This window comes from Octopus sinensis, linkage group LG21 (assembly GCF_006345805.1).
Source record: "Octopus sinensis linkage group LG21, ASM634580v1, whole genome shotgun sequence".
NCBI classification, from domain to species: domain Eukaryota; kingdom Metazoa; phylum Mollusca; class Cephalopoda; order Octopoda; family Octopodidae; genus Octopus; species Octopus sinensis.
In genome coordinates this window covers 5,299,613-5,324,659 of record NC_043017.1, presented here as the reverse complement: position 1 = coordinate 5,324,659, position 25,047 = coordinate 5,299,613, and the positions used below count along the sequence as shown (strand labels likewise).

Sequence of the window (25,047 nt, the reverse complement as noted above, 5' to 3'; positions counted from 1 at the left end):
AGTGTCCAATGAAGGAAAGATATGCATAAGTGGGCTGGTTACACCACTGGCATAGGCCACAGGTTATGGTCTCGCTTGGCTTGCCGGGTCTTCTCAATCACAGCATATCTCCAAAGGTCTCAGTCACTAGTTATTGCCTCAGTGAGGCCTAATGTTCGAAGATCTTGCTTCACCACTTCATCCCAGGTCTTCCTGGGTCTACCTCTTCTACAGGTTCCCTCAACTGCTAGGGTTTGGCACTTTTTCACACAGCTATCCTCATCTATTCTCACCACATGACCATACCAGCGCAGTCATCTCTCTTGAACACCACATCTGATGCTTCTTATGTCCAACTTTTCTCTTAAGATACTTACACTCTGTCGAGTATGCACACTGACATTACACATCCAGCGGAGCATACTGGCTGTGTTCCTTGCAAGCTTACGTATGTCCTCAGCAGTCACAGACCATGTTTCACTGCCATGTAGCATGGCTGTTTGTACACATGCGTCATACAGTCTACCTTTTACTCTGAGCAAGAGGCCCTTTGTCACCAGCAGAGGTAGGAGCTCTCTGAACTTTGCCCAGGCTATTCCTATTCTAGCAGCAAAACTTTCAGAGTACCCACCCCCGCTACTGACTTGGTCACCTAGGTAACGGAAGCTATCAACTACTTCGAGTTTTTCTCCCTGGGTGGCGGAAGTTGTATATATGTATATTACTTGCCTCATTAGCTTTTCCTAATGTTTCTACAAGAAGAGAATGTAGAACAGAGAGTTCTTTGCCAAAATCTATAACAGCATGCTGGTTCTTTAGGAATTCATTACCAACATCTTCACTCTGAAAAAGATAAAGTAAATGGATAAATAATACAGTAATTAAAGATGATAATCCGCTTAAATATGAAGCAAAGAAACGGTATGAGAAATAATACAAGCTTCAATAGGTTCTACAATAAAGAAATGGTGTGGAATCAGATCAGATTAAAAGGTACAGTACTAGTGTGAATCTTCATCATCATTTAACACCTGGTTTCCATCCTGGCATGGATTAGACAGTTTGACCGGAACTGGTAAGCCAGAGATCTGCATCACCAGGCACCAGTCTCCTGTTTTGGCCTGGATTCTATGGTCAGATGCCCTTCCGAATGCCGACCACTTCACAGAGTGACATTTACATGTCACAAGCATAGGTGCCCTTTATGTTTCACCGGCACACGTGCCTCTTACCTGTCCCCAGCATGAGTGTCTCTTGCATGTCACAGGCACAGGTGCTCTTTTATGTGTCACTGGCACAAGTGATTCTTATGTGTCACTGGCACACATGCCTCTTATGTGTCACCGGCATGAGTGCCTCTTGTGTGTCACCAGCACAGGTGCCTTTTACATGCTCTGAGTTCAAATCCGCCAAGAGAAACTGAGCTTTCCATCCTTCTGTTGTCAATAACACAAGTACCAGTAATACACTGGTAATGTGAAAATGTATCAGAGGAATTCTATCTTTAAAATTCTCTTGAGGCTATTGTTTACCATTTTTCTTTTACTTGTTCCAGTCATTAGACTACAGCCATGAAGAAGTTCCAGTTGAATAAATCAACCAGTTACCCATTTTTTTTTTAAAAACCTGGTGATGTCATGTAAAAAGCATCCAGTCTACACTGTAAAGTGGTTGGCATTTTTGGAAGGGCATCCAGCTGTATAAAACCATACCAAAACTGACCTCACCTGTGCTGGTGCCACATAAAAATCACTCAGTCCACTCTGCTGGGTGGTTGGCATTAGGGAGGGCATCCAGCCATAAAAACCCCTCCAAAACAGACACAGAAGTCTGGTGCAGGCCCCTGCCTGACCAGCTCCGGTCAAACCATCTGACCCATGCCACCATGGAAGGCGGTGATGACGATGAAGATGATGGTACCTATTCAATTGGTCTCTTTTGCCAAACTGCATCATATTATAGGCTTTCTCAATTAAGGTTGGGCTAGGGTTAAACGGCAACATAGAACACATTTCTTTCAGAGAAGCTCAAATGCGAAAAAATAAGTAAATAAACAAATAAGAAAACAAGACTTACAGAAATATCTTTTAGAAACTGTTTCATATTTTCAAATTCTTCTTCTACAAAATCATTCATAAAGATCATGAATTCTTCTTTACCACCAAATCTAAAAGAGAATAAATAAATAAATAAAGCAATACACAAGACATTCCTTGCAGAAGTACCAAATTTTCCTTTTGGTGTTTGGCTTGCAGGATTCTTGTATCTTGGGAGGGTCATCATGCCAATAACACACACACACTGGTTCCATTTCACTTCTTATTATTATTATTATTATTATTATTATTAGTCAATCAGTTTAACTGATTAACTAATTGATTGTTTATTTAATCTTTCAGTTAATCATTCAATCAATCAGCTAGGTTCATCAGGAGACAGGACAGACATACAGACAGACAGACAGGCAGATGCACTGATGCAGTGGGACTGAACCCAGAACCATGTAGTTGGGAACCAAACCTCTTAACCACACATGTACCTATTAAGGTAAACTTTGATATTAAATATAATTTAATCTCAATAAAATACAATGGAAAAGTATGAGCCTGACAAAAGAAACTTCACTTACTGTGTGAAATTCGCCAGCTTTTGAATGGCTTTCGCTATTAAAGTTAATGTCCTGACAGCTTTGTCTGACGGGTATTCTACAAGAGAAGGATGATGGAAAACAGAGATTAGAATAATTGATAACGACAGAAGAAATATTAATACAAAAAGGTAATTTGGATATCCAACTTAACATGGAGGTTGTGTAAGAATACAGAATATCACGTTATTTACTTTCGTTTCTGGTTTTTATAGCAAGCAATTCTCATCAGTGAATGATATAATTATGCGTGCTTTTATGCACCACGACTCCTTATGGGAGATTGTCTCAAGGTAAGGTTTCCCTTTGGTCATGAATGATCATGAGATTGCACCTAGAAAGTTCCCATCCGAGGCACAAGTTTGGTCAAGGTTGTTTATTGAAGACCAGAAGTCTCCCATGCATACCAGCCTCTTCTCTCCCCACCACCGATCTCATCCAAGGGAAAGGCAAAGGAGCCGATACAGCTTGGCACCAGTGATGTTGCAACTCATTTCTACAGCTGAGTGAACTGGAACAACGTGAAATAAAGTGTCTCGCTCAAGAACACAACACACAGCCCGATCCAGAAATTGAACTCACTACCTCATAATTGTGAGCCTGACACTCTAACAACTGAGCCATGCCCCTTCACATACTCAAGGTAAATAACTCTGTGCCCTAACACATCTATCATGGTAAGTTGGAGATCAAGATTACTTCATATGTGAATGTGTGTACAGAACTAGAAATTAACGTGTAGGTGTGTATATAACTAGACCAGTCGTGACCAAGATGTCGTCCACAGAACTGTCTGAATGGCACGCCATTGAAGAACTATCTTAAAATGTTTTAGTAGTGCAGCCCACCTGATGATGAACCAAGACTCATGCGGCCCACTTTTTGAAAAAGGTAGGTCACACCTGAACTAGAAGTTCAGGTGTAGATGTGTATACAACTAGAATTTAGTTTAGTGAGGTGTGTTTAACTAGAAAACAGTGTATGAGGATATATATATATATATGTGTGTGTGTATATTTATATGTATATATATGTATATATATATATGTGTGTGTATATATATATATATATATATATATATATATATATATATATTTAAGAGGATATTTGTGTGTTGTTGTGTATACAGCTTGAAATCAGTTTATGGGTATATATACAATTATGCAACAAGGAATCAGTGCATGAAGTGTATACAACTGGGGTATATAGGTGTAGAAACATTGAAAAACTAGTATCAGAAGGTGTGTACTAGTGTGAAACTAATGCATGGGTGTATACAACAAGAAATTAATGTGTGGGTGTGTATACAACTATACACCAGGGTGTGGATGTGTATAATAGAGTGAAACAAATATGTATAATATACAACTAGAAATGAGAGTGTGGGTGTGTATATGACAAGAAATCAACATATGCGTGTGTATACAACTAAAAATCAAGTACAGAGTATTTATGTAGAATGTAAAATCAAATTGTTGGTGTTGGGCCTCACGGAGGCAATGACTGACACCTTTGAAGCACCTTTTGAGCAATGGGCCTCATGGAGGCAATGACTGACACCTTTGAAGCACCTTTTGAGCAATGGGCCTCATGGAGGCAATGACTGACACCTTTGAAGCACCTTTTGAGCAATGGGCCTCATGGAGGCAATGACTGACACCTTTGAAGCACCTTTTGAGCCTCACGGAGGCAAAGTGGCTGAGTTCCTTTTGAGTGTTGGTCCTCGAGTGGAGGCAGTGACCAAGACCTTTGGCATTATGTTGTGCTTGAGAAGAAGACCCATCAAGCAAAACTACAGTCGAGGCAGATACCAGTGTCATGCAAATGGCACTCGTGCCAGTGGCACATAAAAGCACCCATTACATTCTCAGAGTGGTTGGCGTTAGGAATGGCACCTAACTATAGAAACCATGCCAAATCAGCTTGCCAGCCCTGGTTAAACCATCCAACCCATACTAGCATGGACAACAGGCATTAAATGATGATGATGATGATGATAATGTGTGTGTATATATATATATATATATATATACACACACACACACACATATTATCATCATTTAATGTCTGCTTTCTATGCTGGCATGGGTTAGATGATTTCACTGAGGACTGGCAAGCCTGGAGGCTACACCAGGCTCCAATCTGATCTGGCAGAGTTTCTACAGCTGGATGCCCTTCCTAATGGCAACCACTCCGAGAGTGCAATTGGTACTTTTTACATGTTACTGGCACTGGAGCCAGTCAGGCAGTACCGGCATTGACCACACTTGAATGGTGCTTTTTTACATGCCACCGGCACAGGTGCCAGTCAGACAGCACTGGATTAGTCATGATATATATATATATATATATATATCTTAAATAAATATTGTTTAACTCTATTTGCTTATTTATTTAATTATTTAACTATTATCATTAACTTGAAGATGGACTATAATTTTAATTCGAATTTATTTCAATTGAATTTAAACTTAATTATAATTCAAATTTAATTCTAGCCATGAAACGTACGTAGTGTTTTTACTTATTATATTATATTTATCATACTTTTTATACTTTTTGAGATCTAGTTATAAGTTATATATTATATAAAAAAAAAACATTATATATATATATATTATTTGTTATTTATGTATTGGTTTATGTCTATCATTGTTTGAGTTGCCTAATAGTGGTTTTATCCCTAATTTATATTTTATATATATATATATATATAATGATGGTGTTAATATATATATATATATATATACACACACACAACTAGAAATGAAATGTTTGTGTGTCTGCGCATGTGAGTGAGTGAGTGTTTAATCTGAGCATTAAGTCCATCCTGTTATTTTAACCCCCTTACTAAGTAAGACACTTCCTCAAGGTGCCACACATTGAGATTGAACCGAAAACTATGTGCTTGAGAAGCAAGCTTCCTAACCACACAACCATGTCTGTGAATAAAAGTGACAAAGACTATGAAGAGAAAAATAGTAATTCTTTTCTTTTTTTTTTTCTTTTACCTTGAATCAGTTTGAAAAGACTAGGAGAAAGAATTGCTGGACACAAGAATCTCAAAAATATTGATGCACTGATTAAGTTATCACTAAGGTCTTCCTTCTCGTTTACACGGCAGTTTTCTCGGAAACCTGCAAACACTTCTCGAAGTTCACTGTATTAAGAAAAAGAACAAAAAAACCAAAATAAAAATGACTAAAAACATCATCATAATCATTTAATGTCTACTGACCCTCGACAGGATCATGTAAATGGCACCTGTGAAATCGTAGTTGTGACCGTTATTGGGGGTCATGTAAAAGGCACTTATTACACTCTTGGAGTGGTTGGCATCAGGAAGGGCATCCAGCCATAGAAACCAAGCCAAACCAGACTGGAACCTGGCGCAGCTCTCCGGTTTACCAGTTCTACCATATCAACTCGCAAGACTTTGGTCAGACAAAGGCTATATAGTAGAGGAGATTCCACACAGTGGGACTGAACCTGGAACCATGTGGTTGGGAAACAAGCTTCATATCACACAGCCAGGCCATACCTATGTGTGTGTGTGTGTGTATGTTTGTATATATATATATATATATATCATCATCATCATTCAATGTCCGTTGTCCATGCTGGCATGGGTTGGACAGTTTGACTGAAAACTGGTAAACTGAGGAGCTGCACCAGGTTCCAATCTGATTTGGCATGGTTTCTACGGCTGGATGCCCTTCCTAAAGCCAATCACTCCAAGAGTGTAGTGGGTGCCTTTTATGTGCCACCAGCACAGGTGCCAGTTATGTAACACCAGCATGGCCACAACTACAATATATAATGCATGTATATATGGAAATAAAATAAAATACACAGAAAGTTAATACATACCCAGGAAAATAACGCCTAGAATTTGAAATTTTATTCCAAGCTTGTTCGCAGAGTTTCTTTAGGTTGGCTTGGTTTCGTTGGAGAGCTGCATTATTGGAAAGCTTGGTTGGGTCGACCTCATAGTCTTCCGACAGCTCAATGATTTCCATAACAAATTCTCTCAATGTCACTTGTAAATACTATTGGAAAAGATATTAAAAAAAAAAAAAAAATTTAAGCAAACAGGATTTTATTTGATTTGAACTCAGATTCTATAGCTTTACATAAATGAAAGAAATATCTCATAATTTGAACATACAAAGTTACAAAATAGAGAAAAAAAATGGTAATTCTTTGTAGGCGTAGGAGTGGCTGCGTGGTAAGTAGCTTACTTACCAACCACATGGTTCCGGGTTCAGTTCCACTGCATGGCACCTTGGGCAAGTGTCTTCTACTATAACCTACTATAAAGCCTTGTTAGTGGATTTGGTAGACAGAAAGTGAAAGAAGTGAGCAGTATATGAGTCAGACAGATGCTTGCGTGTGTATGGAGGGGAGAAAATCAGGGGTAGTGTTGGCAAATCTCAGGAAGCATGGAAGTTTTGAAGGATACAGTGCTCCGACAACTAACAACTGATGCCAGCAGTTTGTTCCATGCTTCAGCAACTCTTAGCGTGAAGAAATGTTTCCAAAAGTCATGAGAGCTGTGCTGTTTTCTGACTTTGTAAACATGTCCACGGGTGTTAGACAGGTGGAGTTAGAAAAGGTGCTCAGAGTTATTGTTGGTAAGATGGTTAATAATTTTATGGGTGTCTGCCAAGTCAGCTGCAAAACATTGGAGTTTCAATGTATCCATGCCCAGGGAAGTAAGGCATTCAGAATATGGCAAATGCCTGATGGAGGGTATTCTCTTGGAATTATATTGGGTAAGACAAACATAGACAATAGAAAAATCATTTAACTTTAGTAAGATAGAGCCATTTTAAATGCTAAAGATTTAATGAAGTGACAATGATAACGGTGATAATGATATAAACTCATTAAAAGTCTTACTTACATTTTCACCAACCAATTTCATGTAGGCTTCCATTGCTTTTGTTGCAATACTGTTGCCTCGAAATGTCAGATGTTCATTGTCTGCAAATGAAGGAATTAAATTGGGTAAGAGACAAACAGACAATAGATAAATCATTTAACTTTTATTTGCTTCAGTTATTAGACTGTGGCCATGCTGGGGCCACTGCCTTGGCGAAATTTTAGCTGAATGAATCGACCCCAGGACATGTTTTTTAAAGCCTGGTACTTATTTTATCAGTCCCTTTTGCCAAACCACCAAGTTACAGCAATGTAAACACACCAACACAGGTTGTCAAGGAGTGGTGATAGGCAAACACAGATGCAAAGACACACACGCATGGAAATGTGTGCGTGCGTATGTGTGTGTGTGTGTATATATATACGTGTATATGAACTCATTACCAGTACCGCCTGACTGGCCCCCGTGCCGGTGGCATGTAAAAAGCACCCACTACACTCTCGGAGTGGTTAGTATTAGGAAGGGCATCCAGCTGTAGAAACTCTGCCAGATCAAGATTGGAGCCTGGTGCAGCCATCTGGTTCACCAGCCCTCAGTCAAAATCGTCCAACCCATGCTAGCATGGAAAGCAAACGTTAAACGATGATGATGATGATGAGCTTCTTACGGTTTTAGTCTACCAAATCCATTCATAAGACTTTGGTCAACTTAAGGCTATAATAGGTGTCATGCAGTGGGACTGAACCCAGAACTATGTGGTTGGGAAGCAAGCTTCTTACCACATAACCATGCCTGTGTCCATATATATAGAGAGTCAACGTGAAGGCAGACAAATTATCGCTAAGCATTTCACACTGTGTGCTAACGATTCTGCCACCAATAATAATAATCTTTTCCACAATAGGCACAAGGCCTGAAATTTGTGGTAGGAGGAGGAGGAGGAGGTAGAATACATCAATCCCAAATCTTGCCTGGTAAGAATGAAAGGCAAAGCTGACCCCAGTGGAATTTGAACTGAAAGAAACCCATTGCATGCATGTACATGTGTGTGTGTGTGTGTGTGCATGAATGTATTTTTGTCTGTGTGATCTTGTCTTGAAACTGCATGTTAGTTGTAAATGAGTTTCCCTGTCATACAAGCGGTGTCATTCATTTCTACTATTCAGCCAGAGCACGTCTGGTAATGGGGAGATTCTGTCTTGGTTGGAAACAGGTGAGGTTTGGTGACAGGAAGAGCACCCAGCTGTAAAGTAATCCGTCTCAATAAACTCCTTCCAACCCCAACTACATAGAAAAGTCGACGTTAAAAGCAATGAAAATGATGATGATAATGATGACGATGATGATGATGATGATGATGATGAAAACACAGATGACATATTTACCTAATCTAGATATTTCTGCCATGACCACATCACAGAGGAAGTTCTTTGCTTTATTCAAGTGCTGCATGGCATGTACTAAACATGTAGCAATGTCTTCCTTGTCCCGCACACTCACCAACGGTTCCAGATGTTCACACAGGCTCACATAATTACTGGTTAAATACTGGAAAAAACAAAAAACAAAAGCATGAGGACATGTAAACAGTTATCAGGGTACAACGATTACAAAATTGTGATGTGGGGCGGAGGTGGTTGCTGGTGCAGTGTTTAACCCCATGTGAACCTTGATTCACCAGATCATGACCAAGAACATTCTGGCTCTTATCAACTAATTTCTTTATATATGTCTTGCAGGCTACATTGGCCAATGTATCCTTCCGCTGTTTAGGTCAGTGGCTCTCAACAAGGACCCATATCAGATTATTGGTGGGGTCTACATGAGTAAAATAGACCGAGATGCCTGGTGCCTTGCAGTACTCAAGAGGACACATACTCCGTAGCAGAAGTGTTAAGGCTGGTCTCTCTGGGTGAAGGGGATTGGCTAGCAAGAGTCCTGTGCCAACATCATGTAAAAAGTACTTGTGCCAGTGCCACATAAAAGCACCAAGGACTCTCTGTAAAAAGGCTGGCATTAGGAAGGGCATCCAGCCATAGAAACTATGCCAAGTCAGTATAGTACAGCTTCCAGCTTTGGTCAAATCATCCGACCCATGCCAGCATGAACGATCGACAACAAATGATGATGATGCGATATATATATATGTATGTATATATATATATGTGTGTGTGTGTGTGTGTGTATATATATATATATATATATATATATATATATATATATATATATGAGACCCCCTTCGGTCATGACTGACCAAGGGATTGCACCTAGAAAGTTACCCTCCCTGGCAAGGTTGTTTATGGAAGACCAGCAGTCGCCCATGCATACTGGCCTCCCCTCTCCATGCCACCAGTGTTATCCAAGGGAAAGGCAAAGGGGCCGATACAGCTTGGCACCTGTGATGTCGCAACTCATTTCTACATCTGAGTGAACTGGAGCAACGTGAAATAAAGTGTCTTGCTCAAGAACACAACACGCAGCCCGGTCTGGGATTCGAACTCACAACCTCACGATCGTAAGCTCGACGCTCAAACCACTGAGCCATGCGCCTTTACATATATATATATATATGATGGACTCTCCTGTCATTAGATGATGTATGACGGTTTGACAATTTCTTACTGAACAATCACACAGATGATCTGCTTATAGTGATCAAATGTTTTGTGTAGACATAAGCTCACTCCCTCCATCAGATCGACATTACCTGTACAGGTGCAACTGGGTGCCACAGGTCAGATGTCAAAATCATTGTAGAGCAACGTGAAATGAAGTGCCTTGCTCAAGAATGCAACGCAACGCAATCTGGGAATTGAACCCACAATCCCACAATTGTGAGTGCAACACCTTAACCACTAAGCCATGCGCCTATATATATATATATATGTGTGTGTGTATGTGTGTGCGTGTGTGTATGCATGTGATAGTTGATATGTGGAAACCTAGTTTTGGAATGAAAACCACTTAAGAAACAAAGAAATGGTTCTTACCTCTGTAAAGTCTTTGTAAAGTTCTTGAGGTAGAATCTGTACAGATTGGTATTTGATCCGTACCCGAATCATGGGTAATTCTGCTCGGTTTTCTTTCAACTGTTTGCCAACAGTAACACTATTCACAGTGAACCTAGCCAAATAATAATAATAATAATAATAATAATTAATTCGTTTATTGGCCACAAGGGCTAACAAAAATCAATTAAAACATAAAGGGACAAAACACAGGACGAAAGTTACAAAGGGTTTTGTCCGTTTGAAAAAAGTCCATGTAAAAAATAACAACAAAAATATGTAACAATTTAAAAAAAAAAAAAAAAAATAATAATAATAATAATAATAATAATAATAATGGTTTCAAATTTTGCCACAAGGGCAGAAATTTTGGGGGAAGGGATGAGTCGATTACATCGACCCCAGTGTTCAACTGGTACTTAATTTATTGACCCCTGAAAGGATGAAATGCAAAGTCGACCTCGGCGGAATTTGAACTGAGAACATAAAGATGGATGAAATACCACTATGCATGTTTGCCTGGTGTGTTAACAGTTCTACCAGCTCACTGCTTTAATAATGGTAATAATAATGATTTCAAATTTTTGCCACAAGGGCAGCTTGTGGGAGGAGATTAAGTCGATTACATCAACCCAAGTGCGTAACTGGTACTTATTTAATCGACCCCGAAAGGATGAAAAGCAAAGTTGACCTCGGCAGAATTTGAACTCAGAATGTAGCAGCAGACAAAATACTGATAAGCATTTCACCCGGTATGTTAACAATTCTGCCAGCTCTTCAATAACTTTTTGTACTGGAAGCATAAGACCTCAAATTTGGGGGAAAATTACTCGACCAGAAGAAAATTCTAACTGGGCCCCACCTCAAAGGTCATGCGCTGTTTATCTTGATATGAGATCACCATGTCGCGCACATATGGTTGTGATGCATGTGCCTAGTGTACACTTATCAGACGGCTAGTCATGATGGGTATATTGGGCTTCGTATATTTTACCCCAGTGTCACTTTGATGGCATGCACTGCTCTCTCACTCAATAATAATAATAATAATAATAATAATAATAATATCAATGTTCTCTATTTCCTGGAAGAAGGAAAAATATTTAGAACAAAATAGAAAATAAGATATGTAGATAACATACCATTTCTCAACTAACTGTTTGTTACCAAGTTCACAGACTGGAATAGTTACAACTCCTGAAATATAGAAAACAAAATAGAGAATAAAACAAAAATATTATATAAAAGAGAAAGAAAGAGGGGTTGAGTCTGTTGATGTAATCGTGTGTATGTATATGTATCACAGTGAAGATGCATGTATGTGTAGGTTTCTGCGTGTGTGAATGTGTATTTGTGTGGTGTATGTGTATGTGTTTATGTAAAAAGGTATATGATGGTGTTTGTATGTTGTTGTGTGTTCTGGGGTGTCTGTATGATGGTGTAAGAGTGCATGATGGGGGTTGTGTCTATGTCTAAAATAATCAAATTAAATTTGTTGGGTCTTGAAATTTCTTTCTCGGCCGTTCGTTAATACATCGTTAGTTATGTTGCTGTTCTGGTTGTTGTTGGCAGAATTTTAAAAAACAATTTTTTAATTGAAATATTTAAAATGTTATTTCAGAATAAATGAACTCAAAAAAAAAAAAACTAAGATAAATAAATGACATTCTTTGGCAGTTAGTAGGGTGACAAATACCAAAAACCTCCACCAAACCATTCCACATATGGAATACTTAAGAATGCAGTTACTTCCTCTGCTGCACAAGGTCAATATTTCCTGCAAGAAGCACTGGTGGTAGATGGGGTAGTGTCAGGTGGGTCTGCCACATGTCCACCCCAAAAAAACTTCTTTGTGGTTGTAGTGGGTGGTGGGTACTGACTGGACTCTACCACAGACCGACCAAAAGAAGCACAGCTATTTCTAGAAGCCACTCAGCTGCTAGAAATAGCTGCTAAAACTCTTGCTCTTAGACATAGGAGGACACATTAACTGATGTAATGTGGTGCTGGTGCCACGTGAAAAGCACTGGTGATGGTGCCATGTGGAAAACACTGGTGCTGGCGCCATATAGAAAACACTGGGGCTGGTGCCACATGGGAAGCACTGGTGCTGGTGCCACATGGAAGGCACTGGTGCTGGTGCCACATAAAAAAACACTGGTGCTAGTGCCACAAGGGAAGCACTGGTGTTGGTGCCGCATAAAAAGCACTGATGTTGGTGCCACATGAAAAGCACTGGTGTTGGTGCCGCATAAAAAGCACAGGTGTTGTTTCCACATGGGAAGCACTGGTGTTGGTGCCACATGGGAAGCACTGGTGTTGGTGCCGCATAAAAAGCACTGGTGATGGTGCCACATGGGAAGCACTGGTGTTGGTGCCACATAAAAAACACTGGTAATGGTGCCATGCAAACATCAGTGGTGATGGTGCTAAGTGAAAAAGCACTGGTGATGGTGCCACACAGAAATCACTGGTGTTGGTGCCACATGGGAAGCACTGGTGATGGTGCCACATGGGAAGCACTGGTGATGGTGCCACGTAAAAAGATGGGTTGGCTACAATCAGAACAACTTTGATCTGTTTAATCAGGGTGGATCTGTGGCTGAAAAACAGACAACAGACTTTATTTAACAAATTACTGCTTAATTTATGAGATGAGTTGTTAGTACTATTATGAACTTTCTCGTTAGAAAGTATCAATCATCTTTCATTTGTCAGTCATCAGACTGTGGCCATGCTGGGGCACCACCTTGAATCAACCCCAGGACATATTTCCTGATAGCTTGATGTCTCCAATGGTCACTAACACATGTAGATATAGTTACAAGGCCATAGACACATGTAGGCGTTTCTGGTGGCCATTAACACATGTAGATATAGTTACAAGGCCATAGACACATGTAGGTGTTTCTGGTGGTCATTAACACATGTAGACATAGTTATGAAGACATCTTGATGTTGTCCAAAGGCCACAAACACATGTAGGAGTCTCCAGTGGTCACTAATACATATAGATATATATATAAGGCCATGAAGACATCTTGATGTTATCCCAAGTCCACAAACACATGTAGATAAAATACAAGGCCTCGAACACACAGATATAAACAGTGGCCTGATAGATAACAATGTTACAAATTTGCTGTTTAGTACTTTGTGTTGGAACTTTAAACTCAATTGAAAAGAAGAAACGAAATATAATTGGAGCCAAGAACTACTGACCTATTTTAGTGTTTTTATCTTTTTTCTTCTTCTTGTCTGCTTCTCGATAGAGATACAAAATAATCTGTTTTATGTTGAGCAAGTTACTGAAACAAGATTTTAAAAAATTAATAATAATAATAATAATAATAATTAATAATAATAATAATTAATAATAATAATAATAATAATTAATAATAATAATAATAATAATAATAATAATAATAATAATAATAATAATAATAACAACAACAGCATATAGAAATCTCGAAATCACTTCATTTACTCTTTTACTTGTTTCAGTCATTTGACTGTGGCCATGCTGGAGCACCACCTTTTAGTCGAGCAAATAATAATAATAATAATATAATAATAATAATAATAATGATAATGATAATAATGATATTGAGGGTTTCATATTTTGGCACAAGGCCAGCAATGACATCGTCGAAATTTCAAAGGTACAAGATAATGCATAATTAAGTCAGAACAATGTGAATAAAATAAGAATTATACATGTGACTGAGGGAGCTGAATTCTGAAGGATTAAAAACAGAATAATAATTACCTGAATTCAAAGAACTCTCCCCAAAACAGCATTTCCGACTGTGCTTTACACGAAGTCTTGGCATGCATTGAGGAGTCCAGAAAGATTTCACAAAAATATCTGCAAAAAACAAAATATAAAAAAGAAAATTTTAAAATACAATTAAGGGATCAATCACATCTAACCTGACTTAACTTGCTCTCCAGAAAGACATATTCAATATAAGGAAGGCCACACTTCTACCTGTACAGTCTATTATTGTAAAGGTGGTACTCGACACCTAGGGTAAGCCTATGACCCAGCAGTTCAGAAGTTCTTGTCCGTATTGAGGCCTTCCGTTTGTTTTTTAGGCAGGTCCACCATTCATTGCAAGACATAACACAAAGTATTACCATGTCCAGGAATTGAAACCACAGTCTTACAATCATGAGTCCAACGTCCAAACCATTAAGCAACATGCCCCCCATCGTCTCTTAAGAAGCAAAAATAAAATCATTACAAATACACAATCAGGAAAATGATTGGTTTATGCATTTGTGCTGGTAAGGGCCCATAGTACTTAGAGGTGAAGGCACATGGCTTAGTGGTTAAGGTATTTGGCTCATGATTGCATGGTTGTGAGTTCAATTCCTGGCAGTGCACTGTGTCCTTGAGCAAGACTATTTCACGTTGCTCCAGTCCACTCAGCAACCAAAAATGAGTTTTATCTGTATTTCAAAGGGCCAGCCATGTCACATTCTGTGTCACACTGAATCTCCCTGAGTACTGCATTAAGAGCATGTGTGTCTATGGAATACTCAGCCACTTGCATGCTAATTGATGGAGTGCCAGGTCCTTGAGCAAGACACTTTATTACATGTTGCTGCAGTCCACTCAGCTGGCAAAAGTGAGTAAAACCTGTAATCCAAAAGGATCGGCCATGTCACATTGTGTCACGCTGAATCTCCTCAAGTTAAGAGCATGTGTGTCTGTGGAGTACTCAACCGCTTGCACATCAAATCCACAAGCAGGCTATTCCATTGATTGGACCAACTGGAACACTCATCAGAGCCAGGTCACTTGTTGGCTCTGTATTTAATCTTCACTCTCTTTTACTTGTTTCAGTCATTTGACTGTGGCCATGCTGGAGCACTGCCTTTAGTCGAGCAAATCGACCTCAGGACTTATTCTTCGTAAGCCTAGTACTTATTCTATCGGTCTCTTTTGCCGAACCGCTAAGTTATGGGGGCGTAAACACACCAGCATTGGTTGTCAATTGATGTTGGGGGGACAAACAAACACACACAAATGTATACACACACATACATACATACATATATATATAATATATATATATATATATATACATACATACATATATACGACGAGCTTCTTTCAGTTTCCATCTACAAAATCCACTCACAAGGCTTTGGTCGAAAGAGAGAGAAAGATAAAGAGAGAGAAGGAGAAAAGGAGAGAGAGAGATCAGTTATACAAAATTTTGTATATATGTGTGAGAGAGAAAGAAGATCAGTAATACGAGATTCTGTGTGTGTATGTGTTTGTGTGATGTGCATGTGTGCGTATGAGTGAGGTGTGTGTGTGTGTGTGTGTGTATATCAGTTAACACTAGTTTCTCTGTGTGCATGAAAGTTAGAGAGAGAGAGAAAGAGTGAGAGAGAGAGTGAGAAAGAGAGAGAGAGAGATCAGTTTGTGTGTGTATGTGTGAGACATCAGTTAAGAACAGTGTTTGTATGTGTGTATGCGTGTGGTGACATCAATAACACCAGTTTGTACGTGTGTGTGTGTGTGTGTGAGAGAGAGAGAGAGAGAGAGAGAGAGAGAGAGCCATCTTTGACATTAGTTTCCTGACTGAGTGTGAGTGTGTGTGGGAGAGAGTGAGAGCTTCTTGAACAGCATGTGTGTGTGTATATGTGTGTGTGTGTGTGTGTGTATGTATGTGTGTGTGTATGTGTGTATGTGTATGTGTGTGTGTGTATGTGTGTGTGTGTAACTGATGTCACACACCAGATGCCTCATGTCAGTAACACCACAAACAACCACACCTTCATTGCACAGTAGCATTTTAAAATTACAGTTGCGATGCAGTCGCAGTTTCAATTCCTAATCGAGGCCATTTCACTCAACTCATTCTTCGTCTATCAATTTGAAAAAAATTGTCACCTCTCACTCACAGTCTCATCTCATTCCAGCGGAATTTAGCAGACAAGTGAACCCAAAGACCCAGTCATCAGGAATGTGAAACCGCTTCACATTTTACAGTTTTTTATTAAAATTTTTATTTTTCAATTTTTTTTTTCTCTTCATGCCATAAAATTTGTGTCAGCTGATAAAATCTGTCTGGTTTGTCCTTGCGTGCCCACCACCGACCACTTTCACGCCCCGCCCTCCCACACTCTGGCCCTGGTTCTTCTAATTTTCTATATAAGACTTAAGTGCTTATTGGAACAGTTTCAAATCATCGCAGTTACAAAAGAGATAACCAAAGAACAAACAAAAAAAAACCTCAAAAACAAAGCAAAAACAATAAAAAAGCAACTAAACATGAACAGGCGTCTTACCTTTTTTTTGGTGGTATATTCTTGGCCTCCCAGATCCATAGCTTTAAGGAATTGTCTACACGACGTTCTTTGTTGATGTTAGGCTGAATTCCTTTTCGTAAGCTGAGAAGATAAAATATAAACAGTTATTTTTATGCTGCGAGGGTGCTTTTCTTTGTTTTTTGGGAGGTTTTTTTGTATGCTGTTTCAGTTTTTTTATTTTGGGGGCTTCTCCGTTTCAGTCTTTTATGCAAACATCGACCAAACGAAATTAAAAAAAAAATTAATGAAAATGTTAAAGAAACAATAAAGAATTGTAAATAAATTAAACAGTTTATTCTATACTCGAGATTAGAAGACAAAGAAAAACCCACCCAAAAAATTATAAAAAGCAAGAAATACATAAATAAATTTAGAATTTTGCTTAAAAAAAAACTAAAAAAACACAAACATTTCCAGAAAGATAGACTCTCAGATTCTGATGTCTATATACTAGTTTTCTTCTCCTGCCATTGCCCATTCTAATATTGTCGCATAAATTAAGGGCAGGGAGCTGGCAGAATTGTTAGCATGCTGACCAAAATGTTTAGCAATATTATACCTATTCATTCTGTTATTCTTTTATTCATTTCAGTCATTTGACTGCAGCCATGCTGGAGCACCGCCTTTAGTTGAGCAAATCAATCACAAGACTTATTCTTTGTTAGCCTGGTACTTAGTCTATCAATCTCTTTTTGGCGAACTGAGACGTAAACACATCAGCATCGGTTATCAAGCGATGTTGGGGGGACAAACACAGACACACAAACATATACACACACGGAGACCACCTTCAGTTATGAATGACCATGGCATTGCACCTAGAAAGTTACCCTCTGAGGCACAAGTCTGGGCAAGGTTGTTTATGGAAAACCAGTAGTCGCCCATGCATACCAGCCCCCACCCTCTCCATGCCACCGATGTCATCCAAGGGAAACGCAAAGTGGCCGATACAGCTTGGCACCAGTGACGTCGCAACTCATTTCTACAGCTGAGTGAACTGGAACAACGTGAAATAAAGTGTCTTGCTCAAGAACACAACACACAGCCTGGTCCGGGATCGAACTCACAACCTCACGATCGTAAGTTCAACACTCTAACCACTGAGCCATACACACACACACACACACATATATATATATATACGACGGGCTTCTTTCAGTTTCCGTCTACCAAATCCTCTGACAAGGCTTTGGTCAGCCCAAGGCTATCGTAGAAGACACTTGCCCAAGGTGCCATGCAGTGGGACTCAACACAGAACCATGTTGGTAAGCAAGCTACTTACCACACAGCCACTCCTGTATATTCTGAGTTCAAATTTACCTGGGGTAGACATTGCCTTTCATCCTTTAGGGGTCAATAAAATAAGTACCAGTTGAATACTGGGATTAATGTAAGCGATTTATCCCCTGCCTCCACAGTTACTGGCCTTGTGCAAATATTTGATATCAGTATCATGTCTAATCTGTACATTCTGAGTTCAAATTCACCCAAGGTCGACTTTGCCTGTCATCCTTTTGGGGTCAATAAGTAAGTACCAGTTGATCACTGGGACCAATATAATTCACACAGCCCCTCCCTGGAATTCAGATTCAAAAATAAAATAAACATAGGCGTAGAAGTGGCTGTGTGGTAAATAGCTTGCTTACCAACCATATGCGTGGTACCTTGGGCAAGTGTCTTCTGCTATAGCCTCGGGCCACCGCCGCCACCACCACCACCACCACCACCATTATTGAGTAAGAGAGCAGTGGATGTTATCAAAGTGACACTGGGGTAAAATATATTATCATTATTATTATAAGGATAGTGGATTGGGAGGAAAAAAAAGCCATATCTTGCCAAGTCGTTCATCTTTACCCTTCATTCTTTCAGACTTGATAAAATAATGTATCAAAAGTACCAGTCACGTACTGGGCTCAATGTAACCAACTAATTCCCTTTCCCTCAAAATTGCTAGCCTTGTGCTTAAATTTAAAACCATTACTATTATTATAGTAGTAGCAGCAGCAGCAGCAGCAGTAGTAGTAGTAGTAGTAGTAGTAGTAGTAGTAGGGGTGGTTGTGGTGGTGGTAGTGGTTGCTGTCATCTCCCATTTTCCCAATTCATAAAGCTCAACAGATTTTTTTTTGCCTATTAACAATATATTTTTGGCAGTGAAAGCCGATTCCAAGAATTTCCTCTCCAGAACGAGATAATACTGCTACTGTATATGCATCACAAGACACAGTAAATCACTAAGAATTGCTTTAGTATATATGGCAGCTGACGGTTTCTGCATATTTTATTCTTCATCATTTCAATACTGGACTAAGGAAATTTTTTCCCTTTTTCGTCTTTCTTTTATTTTTCTCCCTATTTCCATCAATCTTTCATCTACAGCAGAGCTTCAGAACCATTTGTTTTTACCTGTGGATCCCTTTGGTTCCTAGCTTTAATAAAATCATGTTTTATTTTCATAATATTATTAGGAATTGGATAAGTAATAATAATAATGAAATTATTGTATACAGTGCTCAGGTGCACCACAACTTGTCAAAAGTGCGTATAAAGCATATGCAGTAATATACAAATGTCTGGGAAGTGAAGAGTGTATAAATCAGATACATGCTTGCGTGTGTATGGAGGGGAGAAAATCAGGTGTAATGTTGGCAAATCTCAGGAAGCATGGAAGTTTTGAAGGATGCAGTGCTCCAACAACTAACAACTGATGCTGGCAGTTTGTTCCATGCTTCATCAACTCTTAGCGTGAATAAATGTTTCCGAAAGTCGTGGGAGTTGTGCTGTTTTCTGACTTTGTAAACATGTCCACGAATGTTAGACAAGTGGAGTTTGAAAAGGTGCTCAGAGTTATTGTTAGTAAGATGGTTAATAATTTTATGGGTGTCTGCCAAGTCAGCTGCCAGACGTCGGAGTTTCAATGTAGCCATGCCCAGGGAAGTAAGGCGTTCAGAATATGGCAAATGCCTAATGGAGGGTATTCTCTTGGCTGCTCATTGCTGAACAATTTCCAGACGATTAATATCCTGGGCAAGATAGGGCTTCCAGACAGGTGATGCAAATTCCAGGTGAGGCCGCAACATAGCTATATAAAGCGGCTCACAAAGGACTTGGTAAGTGATGCCAAAAATTGTTAAGTATTTTGTGTATTATAGAAGTATAAACGATTTATAGCAGACAAATTTTAACCAAAAAATCTTATACGGACCCCAGTTCGGAAGCACTGATCTACAGCAGTGATTCTAAACCATTTTTTTTTTTTGTTTTACCTATGGATCCCCACCCCCTTTGGCTATTATTTTATTCTGGTGGACCCTCATAGCCATTTGATGTTTTATGATCAAATCAACCAGGTCCAGCCTCTCACACCTACCCACCAATGTCATTTTAAAAATAATCACATCATCAAAATTTGAAGCTACATAATTAATGTATATTTAATTAAAAACAATGTGAATAATTAAGCATTACATTTGACAGAGTAATCTGAATGATAAAGGGTTCAAATGACACTAAAATAATTTCATTTACTTTTATGTTTTGCTGCCCCCTATTTTGGCATTTTGCTTTTTACTGCTCCATTCCTGGGGCTATATATCTGACTTGTTCCTTTTACTTCAGAATAAAAGACATACAGATAAAAGGATATATCTTATAAAAAATGGTAATAGCTAGTCTGAATGTTTATGCTGAGTGTAAAGTATCTTGAGAGAATTTTTACCGTTATTAAATATAATTCCAAACGTGAAGAAAAAGAAAAAAAAGAAAAGGCACCCAAATTGAAACCAGATGTAATTTGGGAATATTCTTAATTATAAGAGCCAAAATATCTTGAAAAGTTTAAGGATCTACTCTCAAAGGTGATCTCAAGAAACTTCTTCTAACGACTGTTGATGGAATGAGAGCTTTGCGATTTTCAAGAAATCAAAAACATCTGATCAACAATAAAGACGAGGGAGAAAGGGGGCGGAGATATATTAAAAGTAATTAATGCTCATACAAAGCTAATTAATGGGGAATTAAGAATGTGCGTAGGGGTGGCATATATATTTTGGAGGGATTGGCAGTCAGCAATGTGTGTGTGTGTGTGTAGTGGGGGTGGTGTGTTGAAATAGATTATAGCTGTAATAAATCATGTCTTTATCTGCAACTCGTTTCAGGTCTTAGAGTGCGACCATGCTGGGGCACTGCCTTGAAGGGTGCTGCCAACCAAATCAACCCCTGTACATGTTTTTTTTTAAAGTCTGGTACTTGTTCTGTTGGTCTCTTTAGCTGAACTACTAATTTGTGGGGATGTAAACAAACCAACAACTGCTATCAAGTGGTGGTGGGAGACACATCAAAAACACATACACGTGTCTGTGTGTGCTTGTTTGTGTGTGTGTGTGTGTGTGTGTGTATGTATGTGTGTGTGTATATATATATATATATATATATAATAAATATTAGGGAATAAATCCAAATTTACAAGGAAAAATCAGATTTAAGATTGAATCCAACTTTATAGTAAAATATTATATTATAATAAATTAGAGACAAAACCACTATTATGCAAATCAAACAAAGAAAGACTTAAGCCAATACATAAAATAATTTATATAAATTAAAATTTAACAAATGAAAAAAATCAAATCAAATCAAAACAAATCAAAATAGATGAACATCAATGGAATTTGTATCTTTGTGGTACCATGGTGCCGGTGGCACGTGGCACATAGAAAACCATCCGAACGTGGCCGTAGCCAGTACCGCATCGACTGGCCTCCGTGCTGTGGGCACGTAACAAGCACCATCCGATCGTGGCCGTTTGCCAGCCTCATCTGGCACCTGTGTCGTTTGGACATAAAAAACCACCATCCGAGCGTGGCCGTCTGCCAGCCTCGTCTGGCACCTGTGTCGGTGGCACATAAAAACACCATCGAGCGTGGCCGTCTGCCAGCCTCGTCTGGCACCTGTGTCGGTGGCACATAAAAAACACATCCGAGCGTGGCCGTCTGCCAGCCTCGTCTGGCACCTGTGTCGGTGGCACATAAAAACACCATCCGAGCGTGGCCTTTGTCAGCCTCGTCTGGCACCTGTGTCGTGGCACATAAAATCACCCACTACACTCTCGGAGTGGTTGGCGTTAGGAAGGGCATCCAGCTGTAGAAACACTGCCAGATCTGACTGGATGGTGCAGCTTTCGGCTCCCCAGACCCCAGTTGAACACGTCCAACCCATGCTAGCATGGAAAGGCGGACGTTAAATGATGATGATGATGATGATGATGATGAATAACCACTACGATTGTTTCGTGTCAGCACATCTTAGACATTCTTCAGGTGGTCTCTAAACCTTCTTAGCGAGTATAAACTATAGTTTATAACTATAGAAGAATGTCTAAGATGTGCTGACACGAAACGATCGTAGTGGTTATTCATTTGTTAAATTTTAATTTATATAAATTATTTTATGTATTGGCTTAAGTCTTTCTTTGTTTGATTTGCATAATAGTGGTTTTGTCTCTAATTTATTATAATATTATATATATATATTTCTGTCGAATTTTATCCGTTATTTTTGTGGTTTACAGAACCTAGCTGTTCTTTCTAATGTGTTGATTTCACTTTAAGTGGATTCCTTATGTGTATAAATATACACTATATCGTGTATATATATATATATATACTCTCTTTTACTCTTTTAGTTGTTTCAGTCATTTGACTGCGGCCATGCTGGAGCACCACCTTTAGTCGAGCAAATCAACCTCAGGACTTATTCTTTGTAAGCCCAGTACTTATTCTATCGGTCACTTTTGCCGAACCGCTAAGTGACGGGGACGTAAGCACACCAGCATCGGTTGTCAAGCAATGCTAGGGGGACAAACACAGATACACAAACACAAACATACATATATATATATATACATATATACGACAGGCTTCTTTCAGTTTCCATCTACCAAATCCACTCACAAGGCATTGGTCGGCCCGGGGCTATAGCAGAAGACACTTGCCCAAGATCCCACGCAGTGGGACTGAACCCGGAACTATGTGGTTGGTTAGCAAGCTACTTACCACACAGCCACCTAATTTGAGTAAAATTCTTCAAGGCAGTGCCCCTGCATGGCCAGTCTAATGACTGAAACAAGTAAAAGATAAAAGATATGTGTGTATGTGAAAACTTACACACACACACAAATAAATATATATATATAAATACACACACACGTACACACACACACATATATATATGAATACACACACAGACACTCACAAATACATATAAATACACGCGCACACAAAAGTTATATAAAGTCTATGAAAATATATTTAGTCTAGCTGTGAAAGCAGGGTGCCATGGATAAACAAATCATAAAGCGCCTTGGCAGCTTGAAATGAGGATTTAACTAACTTGTTTCAGCTTTCATTATAGTCTCATCAGAGATTGTTTACCTCACCTTTCAAGTTGCCAAATTTAAGAAGCGTGGAGCTACTTATAGAAATGTAAATAGAATTATGACATGCCGAATGTACTTCAAACCTAACCACCTACTGGCCAAAAGTCCAGACACCTGAGAGTTTCTTTGAAAAAGGGTCCTATTAAACGATCCAAATCTACCTGCAGTTAATCAAAGAATATTCTTGGCTCCTCAGCAAATAGTTAATTACCGCAATATTTCTATCTTTTTAATTGCTTCAGTCATTTGTTTCCTTCAATGAAAGGCATGAAACTATCAGCCCTCGAGTCACTCTGTTACTTCTGCTAAATATTAACAAAAATATACGTATAGTCATGTTTCCAGTTCTATTTTCCCCCTCTGCATCTATCTATCTTTCTATCTATATATATGTATGTATGTATGTGTGTGTATATATATATATATATAATATATATATATATATATATATATAAATATATAACGATGATGATGATGATGATGTGTATGTATGTGTGTGTATGTGAGAGTTCATATATATATATATATATATATAGTGAAGGTGTGTGGCTTAGTGGTTAAGATGTTTCACTCACGACTGCGAGATCATGAGTTCGATTCCCAGACCAGGTGTTGTGTATTGTTCTTGAGCAAAGCACTTCATTTCACGTTGCTCTACAATCATTTCGACATCTGACCTGTGGCACCCAGTTGCACCTGTACAGATAATGTCGATCTGATGGAAGGAGTGAGCTTATGTCTACACAACCATTTGATCACTATAAACAAATCAACAGTGTGGTTGTTCGGTAAGAAATTGTCGACCCCTCATATGTCGTCAAATGAAGTGCTTTGCTCAAGAACAATACACAACGCCTGGTCTGGGAATCGAACTCTAACCACTAAGCCATGTGCCTTCATATATATATATGTACGTATAGTAGATGTGCCTTCATGTATGTGTTTGTGTGCAGACAAGATAGGCTTTCACACAGTTTCTGCCTACCAAATTCACTCACACAAGATTGGTCAGCCCAGGGCGATAAAGACAATTACCCAAGGTGCCACAGTGAGATTGAACCCAAAACTTCATGTTTACAAAGCAAGCTTCTTAACCACACTGCCATGCCTGCAGAAAGAACTTATTTCAAATCCCTCCAAATTCTTAGCTATTTTCTCAAAATTAACCCAAACACCTAAACCATTTTATAGTTACATCTACCAAATTGTAAACATTTATCCGAAGCTAAACACAGCCTTCTTTTATAATGCTCCACTAAACATCTTTAAATATAATAATTTAGTTCAGTTGCAGGAATTATAACCCTTTTTGAAGGCTGACCTTCTCCTTCAAGTATAAAACCTAACCTACCATTTGAAGTTGTTATTTAACAGTACCATTTCTATTCTGTCTGTTTCTTCCTTCTTCTAACACCAGTCATTCTATGATATTTACTGGTTAAATAAACTAAAATCAATACTTCGACTATCAAATACGTCCGTATATCTCCGGCTTGCAACTATTACTGAATTATAGGTTATTAACAAAACAGCGCATTATGGCAAATGCTGGTTTATGTGTCTATATCTTGGTCTCTGTGGACTTTAAAATAGCAGCAGTTAGCTATTGATGGTATCGCAGTCGAAAGAGAAGGAGACGAGGAGAGAGAGTCATAGAACTTAGAATTTTATGGCATATATTTCTGGTGTCGATGGCGGCGGCGGCGGTGGTGGTGGTGGAAATTTGATCAGAGGAGAGAAGCCAATGGCCTTAAGTTTTTCT

At 38.9% G+C, this 25,047-nt stretch overlaps 1 protein-coding gene across 11 annotated transcripts in view; it reads right to left on the bottom strand.

The window, feature by feature from the left end:
* LOC115222966 (ras GTPase-activating protein nGAP) overlaps positions 1-25,047 on the bottom strand; it is a 479,655-nt gene that overhangs the window by 55,623 nt on the left and 398,985 nt on the right. For 10 of the 11 annotated variants that reach the window (XR_005003304.1, XM_029793377.2, XM_029793379.2 and 7 more), the window contains 12 exons: positions 16,829-16,930; positions 14,289-14,387; positions 13,742-13,827; positions 11,662-11,716; positions 10,502-10,634; positions 8,897-9,059; positions 7,533-7,612; positions 6,497-6,675; positions 5,638-5,786; positions 2,609-2,684; positions 2,056-2,146; positions 709-822 (listed from right to left, as the gene is read on the bottom strand). Coding sequence is in view for 10 of the 11 variants with exons in the window: in XM_029793377.2 (XP_029649237.1) it covers positions 709-822; positions 2,056-2,146; positions 2,609-2,684; positions 5,638-5,786; positions 6,497-6,675; positions 7,533-7,612; positions 8,897-9,059; positions 10,502-10,634; positions 11,662-11,716; positions 13,742-13,827; positions 14,289-14,387; positions 16,829-16,930 (1,327 nt within the window). In the remaining variant the exon portion in view is untranslated. Of the gene's footprint in view, positions 1-708; positions 823-2,055; positions 2,147-2,608; positions 2,685-5,637; positions 5,787-6,496; positions 6,676-7,532; positions 7,613-8,896; positions 9,060-10,501; positions 10,635-11,661; positions 11,717-13,741; positions 13,828-14,288; positions 14,390-16,828; positions 16,933-25,047 lie in introns of those variants that run through there. The other variant, XM_029793383.2, reaches the window with a different exon arrangement.